This window comes from Typopeltis vanoorti, chromosome 3 (genome assembly GCF_054136105.1).
Source record: "Typopeltis vanoorti isolate ZY-2024b chromosome 3, IOZ_Tvanoo_1.0, whole genome shotgun sequence".
Classification (NCBI taxonomy): domain Eukaryota; kingdom Metazoa; phylum Arthropoda; class Arachnida; order Uropygi; family Thelyphonidae; genus Typopeltis; species Typopeltis vanoorti.
In genome coordinates this window covers 65,305,740-65,319,197 of record NC_143551.1, presented here as the reverse complement: position 1 = coordinate 65,319,197, position 13,458 = coordinate 65,305,740, and the positions used below count along the sequence as shown (strand labels likewise).

Here is a 13,458-nt window from a genome sequence, read left to right as displayed (position 1 = left end):
TAAAATCCAGTTCCTTCCTCCCGTGTGTCCTCTCCTCACTCCAATTAATGCGACCATAGTTGAAATCTCCCATAATAATCACCCTCCTTCCACCCATTTCTTCTATTTGCTTGTGCATACTGTCACCACCATCTTTTCCATCACCTGGTCTATAGCAGCACCCAATTGTATATTTAGTTCTGCTAGCCACAATCTCACACCAAATGGCCTCAGATGTGCTCATTTCTCTATCCTGCAATTCAACTTCTATTCTCCTTGGCTGGAGCTCATCAGCTATCATCAACTATACTCCTCCCCCCATTTTATTCTCTCTGTCATTCCTGAACACACTATACCCATCACATTCAATCCCACTAGTTATATCATCTACAGTTCAGCCATGTTTCACTAATACCTATAACCTGTGGTCTGGAAGTGCCAACCATGGCCAAAAACTCTTCCTTCTTGTTCCTAATACTCCTAGTATTAGTGTACATGAATTTAAGACCCCCATTAGCCCCAACCCTACCTTGATACCTTATATTAACTATCCCACTCAGATTTGTTGTCCTTATTTGCTCTGGCATATTATATTCATTCTTACATTCAACTGCCTTCATAAGGACTGTATCTCTACCCCCCCCTTAACAAATCTAGTTTCCCTGAATTTGCACATCCACTACATTCAGCAACACTTTCTCAAGTCTTCTTACACCGTAACCATTCAAATGCAAGCCATCCATCTTATATAGATCCTTTCGCCCATCAAACTCACTCCACACATCCACAAATTCCACACCACGCGTCATACATAACCCACGCATAAAGTCATTCGCAATTATAGCCCTCCTTTTAAACATTTCACTGTCATACCGTGGCAAAAGACTAATCATTCTAACTCTCTCACTCTTTTCTTTTGCTACCTCAAACAATTCATTCAGGTCTTCTATCATTTCCATTTTATCTCCTTTCAAATCATTCGTACCTGCCACAACAATCATTTCTTTCACCCTTTCCTTTTGCTCTCTAATAGACTCAGTTACGTCCTTTATGGTCTCACCAGGTTGGTACGATTTTGTCAAATCCTCTACTAACACACCTCGTACTAACGAGTCTCCATACAGCACTCTATCCTTCATTTTGTTCATGTTCACATTCATATGTCTATTTTTCCTGTCATACCTTTTATTATTGGTTGGTTCATTCAGTCTACTTTTGTTCATGCACTCTAGCTGCTGTTTTGCTCTTTCTATCGCACTATTCAACAACGCGATCTCACTCAATGCATCTATCTCATCTTTTTTGTTCTCTGAGAAACCATTTATACTATCATTCACACTTTCTACATTCACACTCTCACAATTTTCATGTACAACCTTGCCGTTTCTTGTCATATCCCTATTTCCTTCATTCTGAAGGTTGACAAAAATATCACACTCACGATCCGAAATACACTTCAATTCCTCATTCTCCCTACATTTTCTACACACATTCAATCCTTTATTATCATCTAACCACACTCCGACCGCACTCCGCAAAACGTACATTTCACAGCTAGTACACTGACTCATTTCTTTTATGCTACCGTTCTTTGATAACGATGGCGAACCTTCATTACTGGCCGCCATTTTCCTTCGCACAGGTGCCATACTTATTTCAATGTGTTTTGTCAAATTATACGTTATAACACACCAAAAATAGACGCACTAAAATACGCAAGGCAAACAAAACAAAACTACACAATATTAAGTAATTTGTATCGATAACTGAAAATGATACTTATCTTATCTGGAGCTTGCACGAACACTACACATTACGAATTCATCTAGCGGCGACTTCCCGACATAGATTGTTATAAAACACTTTAGTACACTAACCACGCTAATAAAGCTCCAATAATATACCAAAATTACACACTTAAGTCCATTAAATTGAATTCAAAACATCAATAAATCAACAAAAAACACAAATCTCTCAGGAGCTCTCCCTAAAAGTTCCTCTAGTCAGCGAGTAGATTCGAACGCCTTTCGTCGTGCGGTCAAGCGCTGTAGAGTGCAAACACCACTTCTACTGAGGTACACAGGCTCTAAAGAGATAAACCTGGATCAGTGAACATCGTGATTTGAATCTAAAAATGACAAGATAAATGGATGTTCATGGTTTCGTTTTATACAGCATGGCTTTTTTTTTTTTTTAAGGTATATATATGTCCTTCACACAGTACCCGAATGAAACTAGTGAATAAATTATTCACAAAAAATTCTATTCCAGAACAAATCTTTTAAGTATGTTAATTATGTACTTTTATGCATTTCTAATGTTATCACATGAAAAATGTAAGTAAAGCAGACAAATAGTGATAATCATGCAATCTAAAATAATTTTTCACTTAGACCTCCCCAAACATCCATAAACATTAAAACATGATGTATTAGTTGAAGTTGTGCAGATTTCAGTATTTCAGTTTCCTTAATGAAATTAAACAGATCATCATCACCTAACATGTACCCTCAAGGGATCATACAGGATATGATAGTACTACATGAAAAATTTACATCATTACTAACTTCCTATCTACAATTTTCCTCCAAATCAATCTGCTACCTGTCAAGACTACAACATTGTCAGATCTTATAATTCTGTCTTCTAAGGCACTTTTTACTGTATCAATCCACCTATATCTTGGTCTTCCTCTGAGTCTTTTTCCTGCCAACCTGGCAGAGGACACTTGTTTTGCTAATCTTTCCTCTCCCATTCTGTTTAAGTGACCATACCACTTGAGATTAGCTCTGCTAACACATTCCTGGATGCTAACAATGTCAAGTTCTTTCCTAATATCCTCGTTTTTAATATGATATTGCCATTGATGCAATCTGTTCATGCCCCTAATCTTTCTCAGGACTCTCATATCTGTGGTCTCTAGTCTTTGGTCCAGTGTTTTATTTCTGACCCAGCTTTCAAATCCATAAGTTAAAATTGGTTTGAACACTGTCTTGTATACAGCTAATTTAGTATTTTGACTAATTTCTCTCTTATTCCATATAAATGTATTCAGTTGACTTCCTACCATACCAGCTTTGTTGATTCTATTGTCTATTTCCATATTTAATTTATCATCTTCACTAAAAATCGTGCCTAAGTAGCTGAAATGTTTAATTGTTCTATAGGTTTTCCATTCACAATGCAGTTGATATTTTCAATGCTTCAGCCTATTTTCATTCTCTTTGTCTTGTTATTGCTGACCTTCATACCATATCTATTATAACAGTTATTCAATTTAGTCAGGGAATCTTGCAGACTTGTAGCAGATTTATTTAGAAGTATAACATCATCTGCATAAAGCAAAGAGCTGACATTAACATTTCCAATTTTGATATCAGGTTTAATACCACTTTCCTTCATAATGTGATCCAATAATGAATCTGGTGCAGGACACTAGAGTTACAGAGGATTTGAAATTGAAAGTGATCACCATTTTGTCTTGAGCAGGATAAAATTGAATTTCATATTGAAAAGAAGAACATGTAAAAAAGTTTAAGGCGAATAAAAGTTTGAGCAGCTCTCAGATGTGAACTGTAGACTAAAATACACAAACGTTATACAAGAAAAAACGAAAGCGTTTGAGAACAGGAACCAAACCTTGGAGATTCAGTGGCAAATCCTGAAGAAAACATTGATTGATGCAGATATGTATAATGCATAGCATTATACATATCTGCAAGGAGATGTGTTTTGCATTATGAGAGATACTGAGATAGGAGCGATTTTAGCTTGGTCCCCCTTTGCTCCGAGTTGGCCGGTGTTGTACTACCTTATCTCAGTCCTGAAGATATTTTCAGGCGCATACTTTGTTTGCTCACATTTGGATAAAGGATTGAACTAAATTTATTATAGTCTAACCAAGTGAAAAATAAACTTTCATATTATTCTTCTTGTTTTGTTTCATGTAAAAATATTGTTTATTATCGATAAAATTATACAGTTTAGTATAATTCAAAATTACTTAAAAATAAAATCCATTATCATAACCCCAATAATCTTCTAAAATAAAAACTATAACAAATGCTATCATGTCTTTAATTGTAATGTCCAAATATTTAAAGAGACGGAGTAAACACGATAAGTACTATGAACACACTCTACTACTGGCACAAACTGTGTTACTGCGTGACGGACACTGCCACATTACGCTAATAGCTCACATCTCACTATGACGTGCATATGCTTGCTCACGTAGCAATATGACACTGTGGTAAACACAGTGCTGCTAACGTCCTTCACCCTCCTAAGTGCTACAATATGGATTTTTATTATTTTTTATACAAAATAAGAGAATTGCATAGGATTGTTGATGATAAAATTAAATATTACAAGCAAATGTAAATAAATTAATAAATATATTTATATATCGAGAAAAATTGGGGTGGTGCAGTTCTGCAGTGCCTATGCATGAGCCACCCATGGAGAATACAGAGACAAATGTAAGAAAGCTAAATACTTTGTAAAACTAGCTAAACAAAAGTCATGGGAAGACTTTGGTAAGCAATTAAAGAGATGTATAATTATAGTATTGTGTTTGAATTAAAAATAAGAAATGCACATCCATTTCTCATTGAAATCATTATTTTCCCCTCTTTTTTGCATTTTTTCACTTAAGTTCTGTTTAAAGGTATACTAATCATACAATAAATCTTTATTTGATATAATTTGATTTTGTTGAAATGATAAGCAGATTTTTTCATGTCTTTTCATTTTAGAATTTATTTTAAAACCATCAAGTTTAAAAAAGTCATGTGGATCTAAAAGTTCCTAGTTCTCTCTATTTGTCATGAAAATTTTCCTTTGTGTCAGTCCTATAAAACCCTTTTAATATCTTAAAATTTTCTATCATGTCCTCTCTTTTCTGCATATCAATCTACTAATCCTCTCTACCATCTCCTGATGCCTAAGAAGCCTAGGTGACTAAATCTGTGCACAGTAGTCAAGATGTGGTCTTATAAAGAGAGATAATAATCTCCCTATCTTGTTAATGTGTTTTTCAACATCCAAGTAATCCTTGGAGTTTTTTTACTGACTGTTGTAATATGCAATGTGAACTTCATTTCTCCATCTACCTTTATCTCCAAGTCCCTAGCCTCATTAATATCCTGCAATCCAGTACATCAATATGATACACAGTATGTTGCTCTCCAAACCCAAAGCCTTACATTTTGCAACATTAAATTGATAATCATTATCCTTCGTCTACAGTGCCAACTTATTTAAATCATCCTGCAGTATATCTACATCACTCTTATCAGCCTGTTGCCCTTCTCAATCGATATACATATTAAAAAGTAGTAGTCCTAGTACAGAACCCTGAGGTACTCCATTAGTTCCTCCTCATTCTCCTAGATTACACTCTCCCATATACTACGTAGTATGTGAGCCATCCACCTATCTATTGGTATTAGATATCCATTCTCATATGCTCCGATTTTTGTAATAGTTTTCCATGTAGTATTCTGTCAAATGTCTCCGAAAAGTCTAGCAAGGTCCTTAATAATTCACTCATATTATAAAATATGAGTGAATTATTAAGGACCACAAATTTGTAAAAGCTGTGCTGCCAACTATAGAGTATAATATCTCTATCCACTGTTGGATTTTACTTTTAACCAACTTATACAATACTGTAACAATCACTCTTGATATGTTGTGTGTGTGTGTGTGTTGCTACCTCTGTCTTGGACCTGCCTTTGTGCAACAGAACTATATTACTATCTTTCCAGGGAGAAAGAGGATAAGATAATTCACTACCTTGGAACCCTGCTAGAGTGAGACTTAGATTGAACAATGTCATCAGAGAGCAATGTAAGTTATCTTGCACGTTCATGTAGTCCATGGGCTGACATGCCATTCAGTCCCACTGTTGTATTTACATTCATATATTTCAATATGGTGAGTACCTCCTGTTCATCTACCTCAATTTTGATGTGGGTTTGTCACATCAGTGGCTGCAGAATCTCCATTTGTGTGTGTGTGTAAAATAGTTCCATTGCATAAAGGCGGTTCCAAGACAGAGGTAGTAAACTACACATAACATAGGTCTGCCACATCAGCAACTGCAGAATCTCCAATTGATTCTGCAGTTGCTTGGCCTTGGCAAAGTGATCACTCACCATCTCAACTATTTATTTTGCCTCTACCACCTTCCTGCCAACAGCATTGATTCAAGTCATCCTTCCATAGTCATTTTTCCTTTTATTTGTTACATAAGAAAAAACTCTTTTGGATTTATTTTGGCCTGCTTAGCTAATATAAATTCAATTTCATTGGATATTTTCTCTCTCTCTCTACACACACACACACACACACACACACACACACACATATATATATACAGGTAGTCCCCTGGGTTACGAACAAGATATGTTCCCGAGAATGTCTTTAAGTTGGATTTGTACATAACTCGGATCCTTGATGAACAGTACACATGCGGTAATAATAATAATAATAACAATACTATAATGGCTCATATGTGGCAATAATAATACAGTTTAAAACTGTAATAATGATAATAATAATAATACCCCCCCTCAAAAAATCCATCTGAACTACAGCTAGCCAGTAATCACATTACACGTTTACAACAAATATGCATGCGTGATAATGAATAAGAACAATAAGTCCTTTCAGTCTCTGTCATGCAAACGTGTAATCTTAGCTACTAGTTTGTTGATAACGTTTTTATGTTCCTTTCAATTTGCATTTACTAGTATTTATGTCTTTCTGTAAACACCTTGAAAAAGCTAGACAGTTTGCTGGTGAAACTGGTAGGTTATAATGTAAGATTTTTTTGTAAATGGTCAGTATTAAATAAGTTTGTATTTTTAATTATCAAACGACCAAATATGTTTAGTTTAAATAATAATACCCTTTTTTACTGTACTGTAATAATAAGTTACAGAAACTGCCCTTTCTTTTAGTTCAAATAAACAGAACAGAAAACAAACTCATACAAAAAGTTTTGATAGGAGAAATTTCAAAAAAGAATATTAAAGGTTGCAAAAAAATGTCTTGCTTACTGGAAGGGGCATTTCTGAGGTAAGGCTAACATTAATTGGAAGAAGATGCTAGAGGGGATGGACCTGGTGCTGGAGAATCAAGATTTGATTCTGTTTCTGGAGGAGGGGAGCTTACCACTGAAGTTGGTTTCTTGAAAAATGAATCTAGGGTTGTTTGCACATCCTTTTTCTTTCTTTCTTTCATAAATGGCCTTTTAGCAGCTGATGTTCTCACCAACTGCATGGTAAACCTTTGTGAACTGCTGAATGTTAGGATTTTGCTCCTGAAGCTTAGCAATGAGATGAAAGGCTTCAGCTAATTATTTTGTCATGCAAACTTTCTTAGCTCTGGATCTTCTGATTCATGTTCTTGTGTTTCTCAGCTGTTTCTCTATTTCCATAAGGTCTTCATTGGTTAATTCTTGTGAATGGGACTCTAGTAAGTCAATGACATCATTTTCATTGATGTCAAATTGCAGTGCATTGCCACCATCCACCACAGCTTCTCTGGCTTCGGCAATGTCTTCTTCTGTGAAGCCACGAAAACCATCACAAAATTAAGGGCACGGTTTGTTCCACACCTCTTTAACTGTTGATTGCTTCACTTCCTCCCAAGAATCAGCAATGTTTGTGATGGCATCATGGCTGTCATAATTCTTTCAGAACTCTCTCATGGCCATCATATCATCTTTCATAGCCCTGACTGCTTGCGGGATTGTATGCTCTAAGTAATAAGCCTTAAATGCAGAAATGACTCCCTAGTCCATTGTCCATAGTAACGATATAGTGTTGGGTGGTAAAAAAAATATGACCTTTACATTAGGGTGAAGGTCATCTAAAGATGTTGGATGTCCAGGAGCATTGTCCAGCACAAGCAGAATTTTAAAGGGAATTTTCTTTTACGAACAATAATGTTCCACAGCAGGAATAAAACAGTTCAAGAACCAATCTTCAAACATGGCACATGTGACCCAGGCCCTTAAATTTCACTTCCAAATAATGGGAAGAGCTTATTTAATAATGTGGCAAAGTGCAGATTTGTTTACATGTGCGAAAGAAACTAGTTTCCAAATTATTAATTTAATTATTCTTATGGGGAGCCTTGGGAGCTCGTTCGTAAGTACGGAATGCCATAAGTCAGGTCATCTGAAACCCAGGGACCACCTGTATTTATATACTGTGTGTGTGTGTGTGTGTGTGTGTGTGTGTGTGTGTGTTTAATACTTCGATAACAATCCTCAAGTAGCAATCATATGAACAATCCTATCTTTGTTTAGTTTTTGTTAATTTTTCCTGTTGATGATATGATTTTTGGTTTTTCATTTATTTAAAAAATAAAAATGCTATTCTTTGTGAATGAATAGCAATGAAACAATTCAAGTACTTTGTTAACTATAATTCCATCCTAATTCAAATTATTCCATTAGTCTGTTTTCACATGAAATATTTTTTTCTTTTAAATTACATATGTAACAAGTGCCGTGACATGGACACATTAAATACAAGATAAAAAATAAAATTTGCATGTTTAATAGTGACATTCAAATCATAATATTTAAATTCAATTTAAAAAATTTTTTTTTTATTTATTATTATTATTATTTAAATCTTGAATAGAGAAATGGTAAAAGCTGCTCATTTGAAGCCATTGCAGAAGGAAGATAAAATTAATTCACAGGCAAAGAAAGTGTGGAATCCTTTGGCTTATGCCAATAAACTGTCAAGTGCACAAAAGAATACTCAGCAACCATCTTCACACTACAATGTGGTAAGTATACATATATGGAAAATACTCACTTCTTGTGAAAAACTGTTTAAATTAACATTAAAAAAACCATTCATTTGCTTTCAGTAATCAGTAGTTCTCTCTCTCTCTCTCTGTGTGTGTGTGTGTGTGTGTGTGTGTGTGTGTGTGTGTGTGTGAGAGAGAGAGAGAGAGAGTGAGTGAGTGATGTATGAAAGTTCTGTTGATGCTAGCTGAATGATACTAACTATTGAATAATCTGTACACTTTCATGTTTTTGATGCTTTGATTTGGATATATAGATGTTTTAACAGTAAGAGCCCACTTTAATTGTTAAAACACCAATGGGTTAATAATAATTCCAAACTTGAGGCCTTTACTGTGAAAAAGCAGAAATTTGTTTTCTGCTTTTCATCCAGGAACTTTGTAATTTGATTAAGCACATGTTCATAAATGCCCAATAGAAATTAATGATATCTATTCCTATAAAAATTATCTAATCTCAAAAAAAAATTTTACATCAACACAGTTATGATTCATCATCAAATTCCTGCCATGTACCCTCAAGGGATGTACAGGATATGATAGTACTACATGAAAAATTTACATCATTACTAACTTCCTATCTACAATTTTCCTCCAAATCAGTCTGTTACTTGTCAAGATTCCAACATTACCAGATCTTATATTTCTATCGTCTAAGGCAGTGCTTCCCAAACTTCTAGATGTCAGGGCCCCCTTTGCAAAAATTAAAATATTTCACGGCCCCCCTCAAAAAAAATTCGTAATAGAGAGATATATTATTATAATATTTATTGTATTTATATTCAATACAAAACATACATAGCGAATATTGCAAAAATCAGTGCATATATTACATTTTTTGCCTCTTACCGTTTGGTTCTGAAGACGATGCGGGCTGTTCTGGTAAAATATGAACTACTGTCCTTTTTTTTTTTTTTGAGTCTGTTTCTGATTGTTCGCTGGAATTTTTTTTTTATTTTTTATCAGCCACTTATCCATCTCAGGGTTAAATTTTTTAACGTAAAATAGATCAAATAATATCACCGCTTACCGATACTGGCACACCACAGACTGATAACATGAAATTAGTGAATATTACCTGAATAAGGGAATCCCCGGACCAGGAACATTTTTCTCTTTTGTGACTTTTCTCCCTTTAAAGTAATTAAGCCTAACGCAAAACAGACAGCAAAGGCAGGTTATTAACACGTGCATATGATTGGTGCGGTATTAACAAAAGATCACGCAACCGAAAGATAAAAGCATAGCTGACAATTGAGTTGAAATGCTAACTCTTTTTAACCGAATTCCATATGTGAAACTGCCATAACATTCGTTATATATATGTATTACTTAGTTTTAACACTTTTACGAATTTTAACACGTTCAGTTGAATTTTATTGCTGCCTTGGGAAATCGAACTCACACACATCTAATTAATAACAATAGTTTTTAGTTAGATACTGTGTTTGCCCATGCAACATATGGTTTTGTTTCAGTCTATATATACAGCATAGTTTCTGTATGAGGGGACATGTGATTCATTAATTAGTGTGTTTTTATCCCAGTTGTCTCTAATTGCACTATTTGTTGAGAAATATATTACACAGACTCCTCATGCCTTTTTCACTGGTATAATAAAAGTACTTGTTTTTATTGCCTCTGCAGTATAGTGGCTGTTAGGAAAGGCTGTTGTTTACCACTGGAAGCGAGTTACTATCTCCCCACATGAACTTGTTTAGACTTTTTTTCATGTGTGAAGTATATGCGAAACTTTTATTGGTAACAGAAAACTAGCTCAGATGACAGTGATAATATAAAATGAGTTTTGATATGTATATAAAGTCAATATCAACAGTCCCTGATTACGAACGCGTGACGAAAGGGACAGGAAGATTAGCTTCCCTGGAGAGCATCCGAAGTAAATACAATTAACCACTGCTTTGAAATGAAACATATGAATAAGCAATATTTACTAATATTCATTAAGCGCCGAAATACTCAGGAAGCAAAGTTTGTTAACCAACACCAATGTGTGAATTTTTCCATTAAAATATAAAAAATAACAAAAAAAATAAAGAAATAATAAAAGTTAAATACGTTTCTTTTAAAGTAAAAAAAAAAATATACTTAGTCTTAAAACATTTTAAATTTGTTTTCATTATTTCACGGCCCCCCTTAACAAAACCTACGGCCCCCAGTTTGGGAAGCGCTGGTCTAAGGCACTTTGTACCGTATCAGTCCACCTATATCTTGGTCTTCCTCTGGGTCATTTTCCGTTTTCCTGTCAACTTGGCAGAGAACACTTGTTTTGCTAATCTTTCCTCGCCCATTCTGTTTAAGTGACCATACCACCTGAGATTAGCTCTGCTAACGCATTCCTGGATGTTGACAATGTCAAGTTCTTTCCTAATATCCTCGTTTTTAATATGATATTGCCATTGATGCCATCTGTTCACACCTATAATCTTTCTCAGGACTCTCATATCTGCGGTCTCTAGTCTTTGGTCAAGTGTTTTACTTCTGATCCAGCTCTCAGATCCATAATTTAAAGATGGTTTGAACACTGTCTTGTATACAGCTAATTTAGTGTTCCGACTAATTTCTCTTTTATTGCATATGAATTTATTCAATTGTTGACTTCCTATCGTACCATCTTTGTTAATTCTGTTGTCTATTTCCATATTTAAATTACCGTCTTCACTAAAAATCGTGCCTAAGTAGCTGAAATATTATACTTGTTCCACAGGTTCTCCGTTCACAATGCAGTTGATATTTTCAATGATTCTGCCTATTTTCATTGTCTTTGTCTTTTTATTGCTGACCTTCATACCATATCTATTACGACAGTTATTCAATTTAGTCAGGGAATCTTGCAGACTTGTAGTGGATTTATTTAGAAGTATAACATCGTCCCCATAAAGCAAAGAGCTGATATTAACATCTTCAATTTTGATGTTGTTGTTGTTGTTGTTGTCTTGTCCTTTGAAGAGTCTTAGATGTTTCCATGTGTCCTTGTACTGCTTTGGCTATGTCGATAATTTTGTTTGTATAGAGCTGTTGTTTAGGATTAGGATCTATTTCTTGCAAGGTTGCTGTAATTGCTAGATAGGTAAAGATGTGAGTGGGTGTCAGTTCAGTATTTGGGCAGTTGGGGCAGTTGTTCCAATTTTGATATCATGTTTAATACCACTTTCCTTCATAATGTGATCCATATAGATAATGAATAACAGAGGGGATAATGTACATCCTTGTCTCACACCAGATTTAACATTAAACCATCTTCCTGTACTTCAATTCTAACTGCTTACAACTAAAATAAAGACTAAGTATTGCTTGATATAATGCCCCATTGACACCATATAACTGCGTATTGAATAGCTTCTCTCTTGGCACCTTGTCATATGCCTTTTCCAGATCGACAAAACTTAAATACAGATCTTTGTTATATTCCCATGATTTCTCAACTATTTGTTGTAAAGTGAAGATCTGATCCTGACAGCCTCTATTTGGCCTGAATCGAGCTTGTTCTTCACCAAGCTTTTCTTCCACAATTCTTCTCAACCGTTTCTCAAGTATACTTGCATAAATCTTACCAGGAACACTCAGTAGGGAAATACCTCTGTAATTCTTACATTCAGTTTTATTTCCCTTTTTATATATGGGTACTATACTCCAATCATCGGGAATTCATCCCTCTGTCTAGGCCTTCTGAACTATGCAGTGCAGCCACTGTAAGACTTTTATACCACCATACTTCAGCATTTCTTGTCGAATATCATCTACTCCTGCTGCCTTTCCACATTTCAAGCCTTTAATGGCTTTTTCTATTTCAAGTATGGCAATGTATTCCTGACTGTATGCCTGTTGAGTGTTTTTTACCACTGTGCTATCACTGCTTGTTTCATTTAGCAATTTTTCGAAGTAATTACTCTATGCTTCAAGGATATCGTTTTCTCCCATTTTCATGTCACCTTTATGGTCTTCAACTCCTTTTACAGCACTTTTTCCTCCATTTCTAAGCTTCTTCAACAACGTCCAGAATATTTTGTTACCTTCTTGATATTTATTTTCTATGTTTTTGCCAAAGTTCTCCCATGACTTTTGTTTTGGGAGTACTGTTTATAATATTTAATCCCAAAAATAAGAGAATTGTAATTAAAAAATAATAATAATTTGAAAGAACAAAAATAATTCTGTACATGAAATTTGTTTTAAAAAGTTATGATTCATTATTTATTTTATTTTTCCCTTCCAAAAATAGGATATTCTACTCTACATTTTTTTTTTTATACTACCATCGTATATTTTACTCATTCTGGTTGTTTTAGGACTAATTCATTATATAAATGAGCAATATAAAAGAAGTAAAGTAGAGCAGAACATCCTGTTTAATTATGTGCCCTGTAATATTACAGTGCATACCAGACTCTTGACTGGTACAGCAAAGAAAGAAGGAATCTTGTGGCAAAACTCTTACAAGAAGTTCAGTTATTATTACTATTACATGATACCTCCAAGGAGTTTAAAGATGCATTGAGGGAAGACACCTACTCTACAGCTCTTGTCTCCACCACTGAATCCAACAACTACAGTGAACTGCACCTACCATCACCATCTACTGTCCAACACTAGTATTTTCACAGACAATCACAAACATCCATG

At 34.8% G+C, this 13,458-nt stretch overlaps 1 protein-coding gene across 1 annotated transcript in view; it reads left to right on the top strand.

The window, feature by feature from the left end:
• LOC150108221 (dynein axonemal assembly factor 19) overlaps window positions 1-13,458 on the top strand; it is a 51,022-nt gene that overhangs the window by 20,224 nt on the left and 17,340 nt on the right. Inside the window, exon 3 of the mRNA XM_090415669.1 lies at window positions 8,643-8,793. Coding sequence (XP_090271795.1) covers window positions 8,643-8,793 — 151 coding nt within the window. The remainder of the gene's footprint in view (window positions 1-8,642; window positions 8,794-13,458) is intronic.